Below are 22,751 nucleotides of genomic sequence, written 5' to 3'. Positions count from 1 at the left end.
GACATGACTCACCGTGTTTGTTGACTGACCAGTTTTTTGATGAACTCTTAAAAGGCGTGAGAGAAAAAATAAAAAAATAAAATAAAGAGCACACGGAAGGCGCGAGCGCGCTAGAGAATAAATAAATAAATAAATAAAGAGTGCACGGATGACACGCTAACAGGCTAGCGAATTACTAGCGTGTTGTGCTAGCAATAACGATTTAGATTGAAGCTAGCAATGTCAGGTTAATATGTGATGTTGATTAAGTTATATGATTAAAACAGAAAGATACAAAGCTTACAGACACAAACTAATGCAACGCAGCAGCAGCAAGCAGGGTAGCAGCAGCAGGGTAGACAGGAGCAGATTATTTTCCTCTAAATAATCCTATAGGGGCCTATATTATACATAATGATATTTTCTTTTCTCTTTTTTCTGTAATATCAACTGTGTCAGCTGCTGACACTAGGGGCACACTCCTGGGCAGAACCCGGTGTCTGAGGCATGTGTACAAACACGCCATTCAACTCACACCTGATTCAACTCATCAGCTCATTAACCCATGTGATAATGAGCTGATGAGTTGAATCAGGTGTGTTTGATTAGGGAGACAAAGAAAACGCAGTGTTGGGGGTCCTCCAGGACAGGTTTGAGAACCACTGCTTTAAACATCCTTTAAAAGTTTTTACATTTTCAGAGCAGACGTTTCTCTGTGTTTACTGTCCAGTGAGCACCTTATTTAACACAATCCCTCCAGCTAGGATAAGCAGCATGAAGAAAACCGCTAGTCCTCGACGAACAACCAGCTGTTTGGTGGTCAAAACCGCCCCAACTGTGACCTTTTTGCCAGCGTCTGTTATTCCTTTTCCTCCTTTACTGAGTCCTTCCAGGTCTGTGCTGGCATCTGTCTGGCCTTCTTCAGTGTGCTGGGATTCTGTACAATAATCGGTCAACATAAGCGAAAGTCCATGATGAAAGAAACATGTTTTTGTTCATCATTATGTTCATCATTAAGGTCATCATATACCACAGACAGAAAGTACCTTCTGTGCAGCCCTTATTTTCCATAGCGTAAGATTCATCTTTGGTCTCAGGGGCTTGAACACCTGCTCTGATCAAGGCCTAAAAATAAGAAGATAAAGTCTAGAGTCATCTGTTCAATCATCTGTCCAAACAGACTATATGCTTTAAGTATTACAGTGCATCTCATCCTCATGGACTGCAGCAGATTTTCCAGTTCTTGCTGTGAGATGTTACTCCAAAGCATTTGCAAGTAACATACAGTATCTGGGGGACATACAGTTACACGTGGTTTGGCACTGCAAGGACAATCAGCTGTCCTCCCTGTAGCACTGACTTCTTACATTACAGTTTATTGCTCTGGTCAAGTCTGCAGTCTGCAGCAGGACTAAGGCATGTCCATGCAGGCTATCAGGCTGCTTCTTTTTTTTTTCCAGAGTCAGTAGAAAGGACTCTTCAGTGTCCTAAGTTATGGGAACTGTGACCTTAATTGTCTACTGCCTGTAAACTAGTGTCTTAAGGACTGTTCCACATGTGCATGTGCAATAATTGTTAATGGTTCAGTGAACAAGCATGAAAAACATTGTTCAAACCCTTTCCAATAAAGATCTGTAAAGCTTATTTGTATTTTACAAAATTATCTTTAAAATACAGTATCCTGAAAAAGGGACTTTTTTTATGCTGAGTTATACAGTATGTGTGTTTGTGTGTGGATGATGAAAAATGGCCCACCTCTTGAGTCGCTTTTTTCCAGTCTAGTTTGTAAATGAGGATGCTGAAGAACAATGACTGTAGGAAGACACACCCAAAAAACCCAATCCACAGACCTAACAACAGAGAGAAAAGATGTGAGTAGATTGATGGATGTGTTTAGTGTGGCACTTGAGTTTATTGGCTCTGTTACAGTAAAATAGTGTACAGCATTGAGCAGTTGTGTCATTACAAACAGCATCAGAACATACAGAAATCTGTTTTAAAGAAGCTGCATTCACATTTAGAAAAAAAATATTTTGTGTTCTAAAATTATCAGGGCAGCATTCAGTCTTACAAATCCCAGATTACTATTTTTAATATTTCAAAATTAGGGAATAGCTTTAATATAGCCAGCTACTTTCTTACCAATTATGCCCATATTGAAGGCAAACATCAGAGACACTCCAATTGGTAATCCCACAAAATAATGTCCCACAATGTTACAAAGAGCACCAAGCAGCTGCTTTCCTGCACCTCTGACAATGCCACCTGTAATAGCCTACAATCAAAACACATTTGGGTGATTATCAAAAGGAAAATATCAAGATATATACACAAAATGAGTGAAATACAAATAGCAGGCCACTTAAAATTAATAACTAAAAGTGTTACAAAAAGAAGCTTTATGTTTCTTTTTTTAATTCATGTATCTATAAAGAGGTTTAAAATCAATATACTTACAGAAGTGGCATCAAACAGATAAACAAAGCCATACATTATCATGACCTCTGAAACTCTGAGGAGAATTTCCCTGCAAGATATAGAGAGTTAATGAGACCAGTTATAATGTTATTCTCCATAATTTGATCCTGATTTGATGAAAACCGCTGACATAAAATACAAAAAAAAAAAAAAAAAACTGTACACAACATAATTCAACATTCACGTGTTAAATGCTGATGTTCTTTAGAATAAAAAAAAAATAACTATGCAGTGTTCAACAGTAACTTTCTCTGGTAACTTACTCATCTCTGCTAAAGATGTATCCAATAATGTTGTTAGTGCCTCCAATTATTGTTGCAATCACACAGGAAACAAGTACTACAGCAGCAAAGAAAAGAAACAGGTATTGATAGAAAATGACTGCAAAACGTAATATGAGTAACAATAATTATAGTGATTATCATTTCATGTTTCATTTAGACAATAATGGATTTAACACCCTGCTATCTTATATCAACAGGTTTCCAAAAAAAATTAGACATGTTAAACAACATAGACATCAGTTAAAGCTGTTGACATGACAACATACGTCCACAGGCTAAAGACACTTTGGCGGACAGCTTGGCTTGTTCCGTGTTTCCAGCTCCAAGAGCATTTCCCACCCTCACACTGGCTGCCACTGCAAATCCCAGTGGAAACTGAATCACAAAGAGAAAACAATGAGTTGTGTTCAAATGCTACCCAATGGATTCCATTAATTAATTGAGCTACTATTTGAGTCAACTCTATGAAAAAAATAAAAATAATAAATTATCTCAATTTACCCAGATTAATCCTAATACACCTCCATTCAAACAGTGGAGAAGTCACTTATGCTCACCAAGACTGCATTTATTTGAAATACAGAAAAATACAAAAATACAATAAAAACAGTAATACTGCACTGTAAAAAATATGAGCAGTAAGTAATGGCAACCTTTGTTTTTACATTGCAATTTTTTTTATAAGTTGCAAGATTCAACTGAATTTATTTAAGCCAGTTTAATATAATTTAAGTTGAAATGACTTGTACAATCAAGTTGACTTAAAAATGTAAGGCAGCAACTGAACTTAAGTTTTTAAGTTGAAATAGGTGGACTTTTTTTTACAGGGTGTGCAATATTATTGCAGTTTGAAAATGACATGTTCCTTTTCAAGGGGACTCAATGCTGTGTCAGAAAGTTGACGCTTTGGAAATGTATGTGTGGAATATCACTCCAATCTCATTGGCCAATCATAGTCTTGTGATAAATGATGGTGCATCCCGGAGGCTATAACTCCAGGACCAAACATTATCAGCTTCTGTGTCTTCTGTAAGTCTTCCTCTTTGTAAGTTTTGAGTGTTATTTGGTGTTGTTTGTCACTATTATTTAATTAACGACGAATAAGCAGCAGTTTAAGATCTGCGAGTTTCCCTGCCCGTGCTACATTACGGGAGGTGACACACTCTGTGAGCATTCACAGTCAGCTCTCGAGGGGGCTGATTGTGTTCATTGTGAAAGGCTACCGCTGAGAATGCTCCGCTCCCGTGTGGCTCTCTTTGAGGAAAGAGGCCAGGCACATGCCCAAACATGGGTATGGGGCGATGCTTAGGGTTGAAGAGACACTTGCAAGTTATCGCTCCTCTTGAGTCGGCATCGTCCTTAAAGGCTTTGACACTACCTGCAAAGCCATATAGAACTACATTGTTTTTGGTGGGTAAAGCCTATGTGGGATCAAGTCAGACAGTGGCATGTCTGCCCACAATGGCTTTACTGCAGATATGTCAGGCCAACCTGCTTAGGGACTTGGATGAAGGTGAGGGGAGGGGCCCGGATGCTAATAAAAAGCCGGGCTTGGCTACATATTTAGCTCTCTGCACCACCAAATAGACAGCCCACTCAATCGGCCATTCTATGGCAGCTATGGTGGCCATGCAGAGGCACTTATGGTTGAACCTCTTTGGAATAAAGGAAAGAGAAAAGTTCTTCCTCTTGGGTGCTCCGCTCTCCTGTCCTGGCCTCTGCTGCGACACTGTTAACACTGTTGTGTTCCAAAGGTATATCCCCCACCGAGTCCAGGTACTCGGGGTTGCTCCCAAAGAGCAGCCCCAGCCAAGCACAAGAGGAGAAGTGGCCCACACCAAGTTTAAGTGTGCGCACTACTTCTCTGTGTCTTCTGGTGTTTCGGGGAGAAGCTGTTTCCAGCTAGATCATTGCCCAGTCTCTGCCAGCAAACATTGCAGATCTGGGATGTTCGCTCCCTCCGAGGAGGGTATTGGAGAAGTATGTTTGGTTGTTCCCTGCCGGCAGGCCGTTTCAGGGCATTGGGCATATTACTCAGCCTTCAACAGAGGTTAACCTTGAGAGACTGAAAACCCTTTCAATTTATCTGGCAGCATGGCAACTTCTGCCAAATGTGTCTCCATGGGTCCTGCAAATTATAGAGAAAGGGTACTGAATTTGGTTTGGTTCTCCTCAATCCTGCTTTAACGAAGGACTTTCCACAGTGGTCAGCTCAGAGCAGGTGTTAGAGCACGAAGGAATGCATCCAACGTGATTACTTTGGGGCTTCTTCACAGGAGACCATTGTAGTGATGGCTCAAGACTAAGGCATTTTCCCAAGACCAAGGGGTTACATGCAGATGCGTTTGTACTCTAGTGATGTGGAAGAAGCCTTGGTTCTTGGTTCAAGGCCCTGTGCTGGGGGCATCCTGTCATGAGAAAACACTAACGACAGACACTTCCCTCACGGGCTGGAGTGCACATAAATTGCCTGGGATGATGGCTGTATTTCTAGCACTAAGATGCTGGATCCTGGATCTCAGAGGCCACCATGCCCTTGTCCACTCAGACAGCAACTTGATAGTCTCATACATAAATCACCAGAGGGTCTGCGGTTATGCCCTCTTGGTGCACCAGATCATCCTCTGGATCCAGGGCAAGCTGCTCTTGGTGAGTGCAGTTTATATCCCTGGGCACCTAAATTGGGGAGCAGACATCTTGTCGAGGCCGGGGCCCGGGGAATGGAGACTCCACCCAGAAATGGTGTAGTTGATTTGGAGGAGGTTCGGCCAGGCAGAAATGTATTTGTTTGCATCAGTAGAAACGATGCATTGTCTTCTCTGGTTCTTCCTTAAGCATCCAGTTCCGTTGGGGCTGGATGCCATGGTTCAGACGTGGCTGTGGCTACGTCTGTATGCATTTCCCCTGATTGCTCTGCTCCTGTGAGTTTTAGAGAGGGTTCGCCAGGACGGGGTTCATCTACTACAAGTAGCTCAGTTCTGGCTGGCCAGAGTGTGGTTTATGAACCTGATGTCTCTCCTGGACGGCTCTCCATTGGAGATTCCCATCCAGAGGGATCTTCTGTCTCAAGTACAATTTATCATCCCGACCGGAGATATGGAAATTGAGGGTTTGGCCCCTGGGGGGAATCAACTGTTGAACTCTGGTCTCTCAAATGGGAAACAAATTAGTTTTTGCAAGAGGCATCCAAAACCATACATTATACTCTAAAAAACACTGGGTTGTTTTCAACCCAAGGGTTGGGTAAATAAAGGGCAAATTGGGTGTTTATTTAACACAACATTATGGGTTGATTTAATCCAGCATTGATTCATTTTTACTATTAATTTTTACTTTTTTTTACTTCATACATGAATTAATGTCTACGGATTAACTTAAATCCTCTAAACTTTTTAAAAATACTCAATACAACCACTGGCTTGTATGATAATTCCTTTATTTTCAATCATATTTTACAGTATAGTATATTTTACATAATTTTTAATACATATTGCCAACATCTAAGCTCGTTTAACAAGTATTATAAGTAAACATTTATAAGTGTAATCGACCAGTCTCTGTTGTCCCGTTTCCACCGTAACGGCGCTGGATCTCGTGCCGGCATGTTCAGAGGGGGAACTTCTAACTTCAGACCGCCGTCCTGCCGAAATATGCGGCAACTGGCTCCATAACCTGGCCATAAACAAAAAGTGTACAGTTCAAACATATTTTAACATCATATCTATTTATATTCTGTATTATTTTGAATAAAATCATATAATTTTATGCAAGGCATCAGGTATTTCCATCACGCAAAAAGTCAGACGCGAGTCATGCGACACTAGGTGACTTACATCGCACCCCTATATATTGCTTTGCATAAAATTAAACAATATACCTTATTGACTTTTTCACAATAAGGAATAGATCAAATAAAATGTACACAAACCTGTTTTTACCGAAGACATGCACCATTTTGATGGAGCTGTACTGCTCTCTCCTGAAGAGGTCGCAAAAAGCCTGCGATAAATAACTCAATCCCTGGGTTGTTATGTCTGACCCAAGATCTGGGTAACACAAAAACTACCCAAATACTGAAAAAAGAACCCCCAAAAAATACCCAAAAGGCTCAACCCAGGATTTGGGGAGAAAAAAAATAACCCAAGATTTTTTTAGAGTGTAACCTTCATATCCTGTTAAGAATGACTTTGCTGTAAATGTACAGTCCCAGAAACCCAATGATGTGTGGGTAAAAACAATTCATTTTCGCATCACAGATGCGAAACAGCACGTGGTAAAAAAATAACCACGACCATCTTTGTTGATTCCAGCAGAACATTCCTATCAAATAAACAGATTTATATCCTTTAAAAGACTCACGATGAGACTTGAGGTAGAAAATAGGGACTTTAACATTACTTTTATCAACAATTTTTTTTCCTTCTGATTTTAAAAGTAGTTTTGGATAAAGATAGGGATAGAGTTTTTTTCCAGGGCAAAAGAGGCTGATTCAGGAACACATGCTACTATGCAGAATCAGGCCAAATCACACCATGTAAAACTGTTAGTACCAAACACATAACGCTGGCCAGTTCACAGACGACAGACTGAGCGCCCAGCTCAACCTCACTGATGAGTCCTGCAATAAAAGTAGGGAGGGAGGGAGGGAGGGAGGGAGGGGGGGCATAAAAATACACCAATATTCATCATATATGTCCAATATTGTTATGACATTAAAATAAAATCAATTAACTAAATACATTGATAGTTTGCAAACCTGCCAGGAATCCACCAATGTCATATGTCCACCACTCCACACAAAGCATAAGCATGCTGGGAAGAGCCAAGCAAATGAAGCCGCCCCATTCCTGCAGACAGTCACGAGACCAGCCTAATGGTGTGTGCGAGGCAGACAAATATCAGCAGGATATATGGGACAAATACAATTTCAGATAAAAAAAACAAAACATTAACAAGATAATTAAATACTTGAATTTAAGCCAATTTTATTGTATTACTTGAGCCGTATAACATGACACAGATTGAACATGAGGAAACTAGTCATGTGGACTGTTCAATAAAACTAATAAAATCAAACAGGTGTGCTGTCAGGCATTTTTAGGATGCAGAACGAGTAAACAGACCTCTGCAGAACTGAACAGCAGAGACTCACCATCCCAAGTGTCTTTATGCAGGCCCATACATTGGATGCACACATAGAGAACCACGGCCAAGGAATACTGGGAAATTGCATTTGCAGCAGCAGATCCTCTGTGAACAAATCAGGATAACACACAAATGTGAGCTGAATGCAGAAAACAAGAAAACATGGTCTCTAAATATGAGATAAACTGAATCCAAACAGGTTCTTACGCCACACCAAGATCAAGCAGATGAAGGAAGATGTAGTTTATTAAAGCGTTGAGGATGTTCCCTGCTACTCCTGTGATGACCTGAGGCCAAATAATACCCTAAACAAATATACAAACAAAAACCGACCCTCAGCCTCACAGCAATATATACTCAAACAGCAGAGCATGGTGCAAGCAAGGATCTTGATTACAGAGGAAAGCATAAAATCATTAAATGTCCAACTTAGATATGTCACAAATGCATAAATTTAAGAACTTCAACAAAATGGAGGTAACCTGATTCAGAAGATACAATCCCTGCAGCTGATACATAAATACAGCCTGAAGATAAAATAGGAAATAAGAAAAAGGTTGTTGGAAAATGGCAGGAAAACTGAAATAATAATAATAATAATAATAATGAAAGACTGTCATTATTTACTTGTGGAATTTAAGATATTCACTGAAAACCATATGTTTAATGTAGTATTAGCTTTGAATAGATGATGATAGAATTTTTTTTTTTTTTTATGAACTTTAAATGTCCCTTTAAATACATTTTAAATGTTTTTAAAGATGTTTCTTATGCTCACCAAGGCTGCATATTGTGAAATATTATTACTATTTAAAACAACTGTTTTGGTGATATATTTTAAAATTTAGTTTATTCCTGTGATGCAGAGCTAAAATTTCCGCATCATTACTCCAGTCTTTAGAGTCACATGATCCTTCAGAAATCATTCTAATACTGATTTGGTGCTCAAGAAACATTTCTTGTAATTATCAATGTAAATGGTGGTGCTACTTAATATTTTCGTGGAAACCATTATGCATTTTTAAAGAATTCTTTGATGAATAGAAATTTCAAAAGAGCAGCATTCATTTGAAATAGAAATCGTTTGTAACATTATAAATGTCTTTACTGTCATTGCAATCAATTTAATGTGTCCTCCTTGGTGAATAAAAGTGTTAATTTATTTAAAAAAAAAAAAAAAAAAAAAAAACAACAACAACAACCTTTCTGACCCCCAACTTTTAAAGGGTAGTCTACATACAAGATAGTTTAATACTAGTGTTAGATAAACTACAAGCTAGCAATATTCGAGATACGCTGAAAAAGCTACAAAAGCTTTTGAATGTTTGTCTAAGTGGTATACTGTTTATTTTTTATAAAGTTACAGTACTTGCAGTAAGATCCTTTTTGGTGTGCAAAAAGGTGTTACTCACAGGCAAAGCAGGCATGAATATTTTTACATAGAGTTGTGACAGACTGTTGAGAGAGAGAGAGAGAGAGAGAGAGAGAGAGAGAGAGAGAGAGAGAGAGAGAAACAATCACACACAGTTAAAGGAACTCCACATACACTGGCTTTAGGTCCATGCGACTGCCACATGTCTGAATTATATGACAAGTTATTACACAATACTATAATTTCCTTCTATCACAAAATGTTGACAACAGACTTTATCAGCACAGCAGACTCAGGTAAGTTTTGCTAAACAGAACCATAACTTAATGTGTGTTGAATGCGTCAGACCTGGCCACACTGGGACTCTGCCGGACAGCCAGCAGGATCGGCTCTGTGTTGATGAGAAGCGCCCAGCAGGGGAAACAGGCCAACAGGAGGATGAGAGTCCCTCTCTGCAGTATCACACCCACCCGCTTCAGATTATTACCCCCAAACGTCTGCAGGACACAATTCACTTCAAATGACACCTGAGCACAAATGACACTCACATTACTGAACATTGACTATTATACCTGAGAGATGAGTGTATCGCATGCAGACGCCAATCCAAATCCGATGGAGATGCCGGACACATTAATAACCTGTGAGCAAAAAGGACGTATTTATAAAGGTGATGGGTGTTTTAATGAATGCCACTATAATAAAGTTATTTTGTGAACTCACAGCAATAGCCAGAGCCACACCGGCCAGTTCAGTTTTCCCCAAGTGTCCACAGAACACAGTGCTGATGAAGCTGATCAGAAAGATCATCAGCTGAGATATAAACTGCATTAAGAGGGGAAACATTCAACAGTATATAATAACAGCTAAAGTTTTGCCAAATATCAGTTAAAATTCATTACATAGACTTAAATTGACTCTACACTGCATCTTTAAGGGATAGTTCACCCAAAAATGAAAATTCTGTCATAAGTACTCACTCTCATCTCGTTCCAAACCCGTAAGACTTTCGTTCATCTTCAGAACACAAGTGAAGATCTTTTTAAAGAAATCTGAGAGCTTTCTATCACTCCATTGACAGCTACGCAACTACCACTTTGACGCTTCAAAAAGTTCATAAAGAGCTCATAAAACTAATCCTTATTGAGTGGTTTAGTCCAAATTTTTTCTGAAGAGACTCAATCGCTTGATATAAAGAACAGATTTAATTTAGGCTTTTATTCACATTTAAACATTGATCAGAAACCATAAACAGAAATTCAATCTTGCTTGATGCAGGTTCGAACCTCTAGCACAGGGGTGGGGAACGTTGATCCTGGAGGGCCACTGTCCTGCAGAGTTTAGCTCCAACCCTGAAAAAAACATTCGGCTGCCTGCAATTTCAGTAATCCTGAAGACATTGATTAGCTTCAGGTGTGTTTGATTAGGGTTGGAGCTAAACTCTGCAGGACAATGGCCCTCCAGGATCAACGTTCCCCACCCCTGCTCTAGCAGAAGCTCAAACATGCTGCGTAACACATGAGAATGAATCTCATTTAAGAGGCTTGTTATATTTAAAAAAATAATTTATATATGTATATGTGTGTGTGTGTATGTGCTATTTGTTTGGCTCAACAAAGTTCTTATAAGGTGCAGTTTAAATAAAATACAGAATAATTAATCCAATTGATTTAGATCACACTGAGTAACACTTAAACTTAAAAGTCAATTTAATAAACTCACCACTGGTCCAGACAGTTTTAGCAGCTCTATAATTTCTTCTTTATAATTGACTGGCAAAAAACTTCTGAGTTTTCTTTTAAATTCAGTAACAATCCGTGAGCTTGAAGTCAACTGAGCATCATTGCTTCTCTCACAGTTTGAGTATTCATTTATCTGAGTTTCTGTGTTAATACTGTCCGTTTCCATTACTGAAGCAAGTCCCCTGTAATCACAAAGCATTAACTTTTACTTTGTTAAACATAGACCTAATACATCTGGATACAAAAAAATACATTAAATAAAAAAAATAAAAAATAAAATACCTTAAAGGACTTCTACAGGCAGACCTTTCAAGAAAAAACTGTCAGACATTAGCTTCTTCCTGTTGTAGTACAAAAGGTTATAACAGCAGTCACTGAATGTGCAGGTCAGGTTTCATTAGAGGGACACCAGAATCCCGACGAAGAACCCCAAAATAACAAGCACTGAACACTAAAAGCTCCCTCTGCGCTCGTAGCAGGCAATGCTGATAGTCGTGTGAGCAGGTAGTTACATTTGCATTATGAAAACCTTGCAGTGTAGATCCAGATAACATAAATTTTACTAAAGGACTTTTATATCTAGGACGCTTTTGTTTCTAGAGATCAAGCACTCATTTATTCACTGAAAAAATGGTAACATCTAACTGGTCTTATTCAAGTTATCATATTATTTAACATCACTGAACCAACATATATACATTCATTTCTACCAACAAAAATGTTTATATATGTTAAATCAGATAGAAATAGTTTTTTAAGGTAACAGTTTCAGGTTATCTCTTTTTACAGTGTAAGACATACAAGGAATGTACATTGAGGCACTTTTTTAGTAGTTCAATCATATGCTGTGTATATTTAGTTTTATAAATGTAATGGAAAAGGTGAACAACATATATAGTCAAATCAGAAGCAGTTTCCAGAGCTGATGTCAAGAGTCCAGGCTGGGACCAAAATTGAGTCATATTATAATTCAATTTATTGTTCCAAAAGGGTAAAGCTTAACTGTAATTGATGAAAAAAGGTCCTTAAATGATAATATATTCAGCATGGCTTCTGTGCTTCTTCTCAGCAGCCACTGGAGGTCTTACTTCCCCCCTCTTTCAAGTTTGTAAAAGGCCTTTTGTGTTGGATACACTCAAGAATGTGAGGTGCTTGTGGTCATTTAACATAATCCTGAGATGGTCCTGTGAATATTACTGATGTTCATATGTAAAATGTTAAGGAGTTCAGGGGACAAAGACTGTGTCAGATCATATTAAAGGGATAGTTCACCCAAAAATGAAATTCTGTCATTTACTCTCCCACAAGCTGTTCCAAACCTGAATGAGTTTCTTTCTTCAGCTGTATGCAAAAGAAGATATTTTGAAGAATGCGTGTAACCAAACATTTGATGGTCCCCACTGACTTAGTATTTATAAAATAATAAACACAACTGGAAACCTTCAAGTTTCAAAATGTAGGCTAACAATTTCAGCAGCTCTTCTTAATAACACTTTACATTAAGGTCCCATTTGTCAACATTATTAAATGCATTAGCTAACATGAACTAACAGTGAGGATTTTTTTTATTCACTTATTAATCTTATAACACTTCATAATAAGTACACAGTAATGAAGTACTTACAAATCATTAATAATCTATGAGCTTATAGTTAGGGCCTGAGCACCGATGGTGTGAGGACCCTCTTGGAATTGCTCCGTTTATTAATACATTGTAATCTCTACATTGTTAATATATCAGGCTATACACAAATAGTGAGTTCTTCATTCATTGTCACTGTAATTAAAACAATTATTATTGTTTAATTAGCTTGTAGTAGAGGAATTGTTCATTGGTTATTAGGAGTAAATAGTTCTCACTTTAGATTAAGTCACAGAAAATGTCATTAATTAAGTGCTTTAAACCAACCTTTATTAGACATTAATTGCATTTATCTTCAGTGTTCATTAAAATGTTTACAAATACACACACACACTTTACTTTAGGGTCCGAATCTCGCTATTATCTGGTTGCTTATTAGCATGCATATTACTAGGATATTGGCTGTTTATTAGTACTTATTAAGCACATATTAATGCCTTATTCTGCATGACCTTATTCTACATCCCTTAATCCTACCCAATGCCTAAACTAAACAACTACCTTACTAATTATTAATAAGGAGTAATTAGGAGTTTATTGAGGCAAAAGTCATAGTTGTTAATAGCAAAAATTGGACCCTATAAGTGTGACCATTTCTTTAAGGAACACTTAATAATAATAATGCAATTAATGCCTAATAAAGGTTGGTTCAAAGCACTTAATGAATGACATTTTCTCATTTTCCATGCCTTAATCTAAAAAGAGAACTATTTACAGTTAATAAGTTAACAAAACATAAACAAACATTATCTACCTTTACATATGAGCTAATTAAACAATAATAATTGTGTTAATTACAGTGACAATGAATGAAGAACTCACTATTTGTACATAGCCTATTATTAATATATTAACAATGTAGAGACTATTAACTATGAATTAACTATAAACTAATAGTTTGGAAATGATTTTTAAGAACTGTATAACTATATACTTATAGTTACCGCTAATCTTTGTAAAATACAATTCTTAATTGTTATTCATGTTAGTTCACAGTGCATTAACCAGTTAACAATGCACTTTTGATTTTAAAAACCTATTGGTAAATGGTGAAATTAACATTGACTAATAATATTATTAAATGCAGTAGAATTATTTTTCATTGTTATTTCATGTTAACTAATGTTAACTAAGTGTTACCGGTAATACTGTACAATAAATTTTCATTTGTTAACAGTTACCGTATTAACTAATATGAACTAACAATGAGCAACACATTTGTTACAGTATTTATTAATCTTTCTTACTGTTATGTAAAAAAAATAACAGTCATTCATTGTTTGCTCAAGTTAGTTTCAGTGCATTAACTAATTTGAACAAATACAAGTTTTTAATGTATTAGTAAATGTTGAGATTAACATGAACTAAAATGAATAAATGTTGTTGAAGTATTGTTCATCAATTCTTAGTAATGCAATGAAGTAATGCAAATCTTTATTTTGGATTTGGGTTTCTGATTTTGTCCAAAATGCATACATAAACATAATACAAATATTTATAAGATACAGCATGTGGCAGGTGGAGGTGGAGCTAGCAACTGTGAGACAAGACACACTGCTCGACAGCAATCTATTTCACTCTGCCCTTACCTTCTTTTGAAGCTATTTTATCTTTCTCTCCAGTCGTATATAAACAGATACAACATTAGGAATTTTGGAAAAAGCCCATTTGAAAATGACTTTTTACAAAAATGTTCCAGTGAAAGAGTAACTGGCAGCAGGAGCATGTTAACTGCCTCATTTGGAGGTGGTGTTGCCATGGGATGGAGCCTGTGGCTGCTGTTGCTGCTGCTGCTGCTGCTCCGCGAGCGCTTGCTGTAAGCGCGTGCGCTTCCGGGAGTAATGCTGCCAGTGTAGGATCTGCTGTTCATCTATGAACTTGGCACACTGCGCATTCACCAGCTCCTTTCGGAAGTGTTCATACTGCAACAGCTCTAACATGTGCAGACAATGAGGATATCTAAGGGGAAAAAGATTAAGATTTCTAATATGAGAAGAGTCTAATATGTCAATCACATAATCACCATGAGAGGAATTTTTTTTTTTTATTGAGAAACATCGCAGATGAGATCTGTTGAGGAAAGTTACATTTAAATGTAATGCATTACAATATTGCGTTACTTCCTAAAAAAGTAACAAATTACATGTAATGTTAAATTACTTGCGTTACTTTTTCCTCCATCTGACTCAGGCTCAATCTCTTCCAGCCTTTATAACATACAACTTCATTTTCTTTTAAAAACACATTTTAAATATTTTTATATTCTGACCACTTAGAATATGTCCTGATACCTACAGCTATACATAGCATTACAAAAGATCTCCTAACATTACAGGTTACATATCCGCTGTACAACACTTTTTATTAAAAGCTGAAAGTAGTGTTTTTTTTTATGTTTGTACTTTTCGTCTGTTCCCATGCATGCATGAGTGTCTACATCATGGAGAAGACGCATTACTTTAATCGTATATGTATGTATGTGTATATATATATATATATATTAGATTAGTAGAAAATGTACAGCATACGACTTACTTCAGGAATTTAGCATATTCTGGTTCTTTCCAGTAAAGTAGATACTTCAAGTAATTGACAAAAGGCTTCTCTCTCAGGTAACCTCTTTGAGCCAGAACTGCAGGATAAAAAGCAGGATGTTATATGACATATTTAAATGCACAACGCATGTGGAAAAAAGCATTTATAAGACCAATCTACGAAATTAAACCATAGAAACAAATTACTTTCGATTTAGTGATTCAAACTGCTATAGATGAACCAATAACTTAAATATCTGAATTACTGTAACAAAGTATTTAAAATAAGCTTGTAACAATGTCAACGTTTGTTCTTACAGTTCAGATAGTTTGGGTTCGCTAGACACTGAACAAACTCCAACTCCAGCTGGAAACGGTTTCTTGCCTGCTCCTCTGCGAAAGTATGATTTTTAAAATGTTATTATTATTCATAAGGTTATTTTATTATTATAAAAAATGCTTGAACGAAAATGCAACATATTTCGGTACAACCACCCCACGTATGAATTTATTTTCGCATAATGTAAATGGCATATAATACACAAGAGTATTGTCACAATCAGATCAAACTTGTTTGCAGTCGTGCGAAAGAATCTTAGTGAAATAACACGTTCATAGTCAACATCAACAAAATTACAAACCTGTTTCCATAATCCCAGCCATGACAGACGACGGGAGAGAAAACGATGTTGAAATATCTTGAAAATGTCTATATTTAAACGGATCTATAGAGAGATTCCTAAACCAAAATATGCCGTTTTTGTTTGGGAAGACCTACGGAGACGCCATATTTACCAGAAAACCAGTGCGTGTGTCGTAAAATTTTCCGTCGTTGTGCAAATGCGACAGTACGGTGTCATGACAACGGCCCTGCCAGTTTTTCAAATTTGCATACAGCTTTGAAGCTGCAAGTAGGGAGAAAAACATGTAATGGCTATCGTGGATGAATATAAACATTAAAGCTACATTACAGACATGCCTAGACATCAAGTTAAACTGCTAACTCTTAGTTAACCATTAATATATCCTGTCAAACAAAGTGGCGAAGATGTCACTACTAGTCACAGATTGGATAAAATAATGTAATTTGTGTAGCGTATAATCAGAGAATGTCTAATAGGAAGAGAATTGGCACTCTCTGCTTACTTCCGGTTTCTGGACTGGCTGCAGTAACACGTCTCTGTCCATGCGGGGGCGCTCGCAGGCGAGTGCAGAATGAATGGAGGTCTATGGCGAAAAACCCTCAAAATCCACTTTTCTCAGGATATAATTTTTTGTCTAGTAATTTGAACGTTGTATTCGAAAGGAGATGCAAAGAAATTACACATTGCTTGGTGTTAGATTTTTTAGAGTCACTTATTTGGTTTAAAAAGTCTTTTAAAATGTCAATGACGTCAGAATGCTGACGTCATTAGCAGAATGCTAGCGTGTTATGGGCAACAACAACTCAACCTGTAAGAAATCGAAAAGAAATAAGTACTCGTTCATTCAACTTTCGACCTATAACCCATGTTGAACTTGCAAAACCTACAATAAAATCTGAGATTTCTCAACGGCAATCGGGTGAAAGAGACACATTTAGCCGTCTAGCCCCATTGACTCCCATTCAGTCTGCACTCGCCCGCGATCACCTCCAGTGGAACTCTAATGGAACTGCAACCAAGAAAGATACAATGGGGCTAATAGGAAGTGCCAAGGCTCTCCGTAGACGGGCTCTGGTATAATGGAATAATGGAATCATCGTGCGCATGCGCATTTACACTTTCATGACGTAATCGAAACCTACTACAGCGCATGCGTGTTCAAACGTGAACTACGCCAGAGCCCGTCTACATTCAAATTACTAGACAAAAAATTATATCCTGAGAAAAGTGGATTTTGATGGGTATACTGCCATAGACCTCCATTCATTCTGCACTCGTCCTGTGAGCGCCCTCATATGGAATCAGAGTGGAACTGCAACCAGTTCAGAAGCCGGAAGTGTAGTGAGAGTGAAACTTCTCGCCATATTAGACATTCTCTGACTACGCTATGTCTTACTGCATTGTTTATCCTCCAGCTCGCTTTTTTTGGGCTCCTGTGTTTGGAGATGTGAAATGCCGTAAAGCTTGGCGAACAGTGAATAAATTTTATTTTATTAACAAAGTAAAAGAAGTCTCTTTTAAAATAATACATAATGGCTATCCAGTAAAAGTATGCTACTGGAACGCTTTAAATTAGATATTGATAACTCTTGTAATTTCTGTAAAGGTGAAAAGGAAACTATTTAGAAAAAAAATCCCCCATTGCATACACAAGTTTAATTTTTTTCATTTGCATTGTATGGTCTGAAAACTGAATTATGAAGCATTACACGGACCTGAAATGTTCACCTATTTTTAACTTTCCTCTTGACAACAGATGTCACTAAATCTCATTTGAGCACATTTCTAAAATGGCAATGTTTTTTTCTAATTTTAATACTTCATCTGGTCATCACTCATCAATATCAATCCTTTAGGACTTTACCAGGCATTATAGATTCAATGTGATTACATTTAATGCAGTTCATTTTTGACCTACACAATTTGCATATTAAATATTTATTTGATGGGTAATGGGTAAAATAAGCTTTTTTTTTCAATACTCACAGAAATATAACATATTATAATAGCAAATATGTTTCAATTTCTACTGTTTCCTCATATAGGCCAAACAATCTGGATGAAACATCATAATCTTCTATTCTTAACTTGTTAAACATTTTCTGTCAATCCACTTTTTTTTTTAAAGTGACATATACCCCATTTTCCCCTACAACAATCATTGTTTATTTACGTAGATGTGTTCCTTTATAAATATCCCTAAAATGTCCTTAACATAATGTAAATTTGATAAAAAAAAAAAAAGAAAAAAAAAATCACAAAAGTATACTGATTTAAAACATTGGCTATATGCAGGTGAAGGAACAAACAGTGTATTTAAATGTATTAGTAGGAAATATGAAAAAAAACCAACAGTATTTTAATTTACATTATTAAATTTACATTGCAATAGTGAGTTTTAATGAATCCTAAACTGTACATAATCACACTATTCTGTCAAAACTGGCCTGCATGTGTGTACACAGTTGTCCACTGTTTAGATATTTGTGTTTAAATATCCACATAAATATTATATCATTTTATTATGAATTAAAAAAAAAAACTGAACTGCACAGTCACGGCACAAGTGATGACACACTATCATCTCCAGTGAAACCAGCCACTGGCTCTGACCCTGCCTGGCCTCCTCAGTTGGAAACATGGTGAGAATAGTGCTGAATGGTGCAGTTTGACAGCAGACAGAAGGAGGGGTTCAGTCTCTCACACATCTGTAGTGTTTGCCCAGCTGGGAAAGGTGTCTAAACTGAAGATAGCTCTGCCCCAGCTGTTTATGGCTAAGGTAATGCAGAGGATGCCGATGATATTCATGACAATCCCTGTCCTGGCCTGCGGATAAAAGCGAATATTTGGATAACCGACATTAATAGATCTACATTCATATCAATAATGTTTTTCCAATTTTATTTCTTCATTTCATTTAATCTAACTGACAAAGCATTCCATTTGCATCAGATATCGCTGTGCATTTTGGATTTAATCATTTACAGTTGTGTGACGGTTCATATTTAAAAAATTTTTTTTATTAATGGCTAACACTCACCATGTCAGACACTTTCAGGTATCCGTATGAGAAGACTATGGCGTTTGGAGGGGTGGCTACTGGCAGCATGAAGGCAAAAGACGCACTGAGGGTGCAGGGGATCATGACATACAGAGGGTTGATATGTATAGACTGGGACTGAAAAAACCAAAAAAAACAACAACACTGAGTAAGACCAGCTTATTTTACTGAGACATATGGAATTGAATTTAATGCTATGTATTTGGTCCCTTTGAAATATATTTGAATAATAATTAAATATAGGCCTATATATAGTAATAATGAGAAAATACATAGGTAGAATAGTTAAAATTATGTATTTAGCTGCACTCCGACCAGTCCGACACAGCAACATCGGCTCAACCAGTAGTTGGTCAGTAGCATTATTGCAGTAGGCCTAGTTATTTTTCAGATTTGTTTTTCTGAAGTTTTTCTGTGCATGTTATAGCTTCCTGTGTTTAGTTGTGATAGGAAACAAAACTTAACGAAACTTTGACTCAATTTAACCAATTTTCACAAAACGATTTTCTGTTTAAGCACTCGAAACGCCACACACTGGTGACCCCTGCTGGTCAGAATGCTGAACACCTTTTCACAGAAAACAAAACAAAACACCTTTTACAAACCAAATGCAAATGTTTTATTACAGTTTTTCTCGATTGCTTTAACACATTTCTTGAAACTATGCCTCGTATTCTCAAAACTGTAAACACAAATCCATAACGTCTCACCCAATTCCCCAAACATCCTATTTTCAGGTCAAAATGAAGCTCTACACTCAAAACCATTCACTCTTGCTGAAAAACCAAACTTTGCCCTCAGACAGGACACACAAGCCCTCAAAATCACACACACTACAACATAGTCTAAGACACTGGTGCAATAAATTCAAAACAACATTTCCAAAACTGGTAAGTTATGTTGCTTTATCTATCTATTGAAGGATCTGGTTGATGTGTGTTAAATTTTGACTCTTAGTGTTTCCACTTGGGTAATTGTGTGCTAACTGAGCTGAAGCTGTGCTGACTTGAGTGAACAATTTTGAGTGCTAGTGCTTTCTAAATGACAACATGGTCTAAGCAATGAGAAATGAAGGGATTTGTGTGTAGAGTTTTGCAGTGACAGTTCAACAAATCTGACTCATGTGTCAAAACAGGGAATAGTGTTTATAGTTTAGTGAAATGGGTGTGCTTTTTGATAAATGGCGTTATGGTTTTGAAATTTTAGTTCAAAAGCCTGTTTATAGTGTTTAAGCAATCGAGAAAAACTATTAAAGTGTAATCTATTAAATGCAATTAACAAATCGTTTAATGGCATTCAGTATTAAGTGTTTATAATGTGTTATTTCATTAAAGTCCCCCTGTAGTCAATCATGTTATCCCTTAAAATTACACTTTGATCACCAAAATGACATTTTTAAGCGTTTTTTTCTTTAAAAATTATTCATGCCCTAAAATAGCATGAATGTAACTCTACACTCCTGCCTCACTTTGTATATGTGGATCTATGAATATATTAAGCCCCGCAAATTAGCCCCGCCTCCACTCAATCACACCAGCTCAGAGATCCAATCATTGACGATCATACGTTAACGTGATTGGTTACAAGGTGTGATGTCAGAAACACCAGTGATTTCAAATTGCGTTTTTAAAACGCTCTTTAGTTCACTGCAGATTTAAGGACTCAGCAATGGTGTTGACTTATGGATTTACACATGGTTTGTCTAAACACCACAAAGACATATAAACAATACAAAAACCTTGATTTTCACCACAGGGGGACTTTAAATTGTAGGGATTGTTCTATGGAGAGCTTGGTTAATCTGGCCAATAAGAGACCAACTAAAACTCTTCCTTTTTATTATACAAATGTGTAATTGAAACCACTGAAATGTATCTATCACATCATTAATGTTTAGTTCCTGTTTCCTTGGTTGCCCTGGTTTCTGTATTACTGACCGGTTCGTCACCTATGCCTAGTCTCGAGTCTTCGTTATCTCTGTGAATTATATTGTTTATTAAAAAAAGCTGCAAAAATTTCTTCTTACCTGAATGTTACAGCACACTTTTAAATAGAACATTTAATTTACAATACAATAAAATCATTTCTTTATTGCCAAGTTTGCTCAAACAAACAAGGAATTTCTTCAGGGAACAGAAGCTTTCAATACGGCCTGTATAATCGGCCAATAGCAGACAGGCCGTTCAGGACATATATTTGAAAAGTCATTATTGTTGATATTTGTTATTGTATCAAAAAACCTACTTTCTACAGTGATATGGCTCTGAGCTCTCAAAGCTCAGTTGTGTTACAGGTAACAGAGGAGAATGAACAACGCTGGCACAAACAGAGGAGCATCTGCGTATCTGCCTTCAGCAACGAGTGAATTAGCGCCGAGTTGAAAGCCCTCGATCTTCCCCCAATGCCCGTTCTTTCTCGTTCTTCCTTTCTCTTTCTTTTTCTCAACCTGACAACAATGACACATCTCCATGGTTCTCCCATATGAGCCACTTCAGCTTACAAATCCCTCCATTCACAGGCTCTCTTGCATAGGCTAATTCATGAGAAGAGGGCAGGACGTGCCAACTGCACAGCAAGAGACAAGAAAGGTGAAACCCAGTGAGAGATTTATGGAGGAAGAAGCTGTGCTTATTAAAAGAAACCTTCACAATTACGCAACTTGTTCATTTGTGTCTGGTATAATACAAATAACAGATAAACAAATAAATCTTTCATTCCTTGTAAAATCCAACGTGAATGCAACATGAATTTTTTTGTTATATCTCACTATTGCAAAATCAACATGAAACATGTTGACAAACACTAATAATATATCAATTAGTGATTCAGATCTATACATTGGCCACTACGCCAGCTAAATAAATACAATTAAGTTGACATTAATGAATACACACACACAGCCATTCAAAATTTGGGGTCCGTAAGATTTTTTTATTATATATATATACAGTATAAAATGTAATTTTGTCCAGGCAATGCTGAATTTTCAGAAGCCATTACTCCAGTCAAAAGAACAGCATTTATTTGAAATAGAAGTTTTTGTAATTTTGTTTCAATCAAATGAATGTCCTTGCCAAATAAAAATATTAATTAATTACTAAAATCTTCCTGACCACCAACTCACTCAGATTGTTATTCTAATTATATAATTTGTAAAAAAAAATTTTTTTTAAAAAATGCTTAAAGGTCCATTGAAGTGCTTTGAAACACACAGCATTATTCAATGTGTAGACGTAATTTCCACTAAAACAAGAAGACAGGGGCGGGACATATCGAACAGCTCCTCCTCTTTTTAAATTAGCCAATAACGTTTTGTTTACATCACAGACAGCTGGGCCAGAGCCGCTGAGCTCGGTAAAGCTGCAGTTTCCTCCTAATCTCTAACAATTTCTCCTCCATATTGCTTTAAATAGCATTCTGTGCAGAATTCAAATGGGTCTGATATGTTCTTCTAGTCTGCACCGACTCGCGCGTATGATCCATCGTCTCTATGGACCGGAGCACACTGTGTGTGACTTCATTCACCCCAATGGAAAGCATAATTACACTGTCAGAATCGTTCCCTATCCCCTATAAAGTGCACTGTAGAAAAGGTAGTAAATGTTTGAACAACTGACCGATTTCAGCTGCAGCTTCAGCGTCTATTTATAGGGGACGGGACGCTTCAGATTCTAGAGAGCATTTGATTGGACAGCAAATCTGATGAGAAGCTGAAGTGCAGCGTGATGTCATCAAAACCATTGATCGACATGCGAGACTGTACGTTCTGAATGCTTAAATCTTCTAAATGCGAATTCTGTCACTGTTTTGGAGCACACTAGCTTATACATGACAGTAAGGCTAACATATTCATACTAAAAGACAAAAAAA

At 37.0% G+C, this 22,751-nt stretch overlaps 3 protein-coding genes across 3 annotated transcripts in view; all 3 read right to left on the bottom strand.

Moving 5' to 3' along the window:
- Nucleotides 1-698: 698 nt before the first annotated feature.
- On the bottom strand, nucleotides 699-11,027 carry LOC307174509 (multidrug and toxin extrusion protein 1-like; the record flags this gene model as incomplete). The annotated part of the gene is made up of 17 exons (XM_079898376.1): nucleotides 10,981-11,027; nucleotides 9,982-10,083; nucleotides 9,831-9,899; nucleotides 9,607-9,755; nucleotides 9,299-9,341; nucleotides 8,369-8,413; nucleotides 8,094-8,191; nucleotides 7,894-7,991; nucleotides 7,498-7,611; nucleotides 7,292-7,359; nucleotides 2,996-3,116; nucleotides 2,721-2,796; nucleotides 2,437-2,506; nucleotides 2,122-2,254; nucleotides 1,735-1,829; nucleotides 1,026-1,104; nucleotides 699-916 (listed from the first exon to the last, which is right to left on the bottom strand). The coding sequence occupies exons 2-17, from the start codon at nucleotides 10,066-10,068 to the stop codon at nucleotides 699-701; spliced, it is 1,563 nt and encodes a 520-aa protein (XP_079754502.1). The 5' UTR covers nucleotides 10,069-10,083; nucleotides 10,981-11,027.
- A 791-nt stretch (nucleotides 11,028-11,818) lies between these two features.
- med31 (mediator complex subunit 31) lies at nucleotides 11,819-16,298 on the bottom strand. Its single transcript, XM_079898790.1, has 4 exons — nucleotides 15,818-16,298; nucleotides 15,495-15,569; nucleotides 15,178-15,274; nucleotides 11,819-14,601 (listed from the first exon to the last, which is right to left on the bottom strand). Exons 1-4 carry the CDS (start codon nucleotides 15,837-15,839, stop codon nucleotides 14,379-14,381), a joined length of 417 nt encoding a protein of 138 aa, XP_079754916.1. The 5' UTR covers nucleotides 15,840-16,298; the 3' UTR covers nucleotides 11,819-14,378.
- A 992-nt stretch (nucleotides 16,299-17,290) lies between these two features.
- The window catches only part of slc13a5a (solute carrier family 13 member 5a), a 30,315-nt gene continuing 24,854 nt past the window's right edge, over nucleotides 17,291-22,751 (bottom strand). The window contains exons 11-12 of the mRNA XM_079898773.1: nucleotides 18,861-18,998; nucleotides 17,291-18,646 (exon numbers count right to left, since the gene is read on the bottom strand). Of these exons, the coding sequence (XP_079754899.1) occupies nucleotides 18,521-18,646; nucleotides 18,861-18,998 (264 nt within the window). The 3' untranslated portion in view covers nucleotides 17,291-18,520. The remainder of the gene's footprint in view (nucleotides 18,647-18,860; nucleotides 18,999-22,751) is intronic.

This window comes from Squalius cephalus, assembly GCF_949319135.1.
Source record: "Squalius cephalus genome assembly, chromosome: 17".
Taxonomy (NCBI): domain Eukaryota; kingdom Metazoa; phylum Chordata; class Actinopteri; order Cypriniformes; family Leuciscidae; genus Squalius; species Squalius cephalus.
The sequence above is the reverse complement of the archived record's forward strand: the minus strand, read 5'-3'. Positions and strand labels throughout refer to the sequence as shown.

Bases quoted from the DNA above. Each gene is read 5' to 3' on its own strand.
- med31 (XM_079898790.1), bottom strand. From the start codon at position 15,839: ATGGCTGGGATTATGGAAACAG. The intron at 15,570-15,817 runs GTTTGTAATTTT...ATACTTTCGCAG, and splicing joins GGCTGGGATTATGGAAACAG to AGGAGCAGGCAAGAAACCGT. The intron at 14,602-15,177 runs GTAAGTCGTATG...TTTTCCCCTTAG, and splicing joins GAATATGCTAAATTCCTGAA to ATATCCTCATTGTCTGCACA.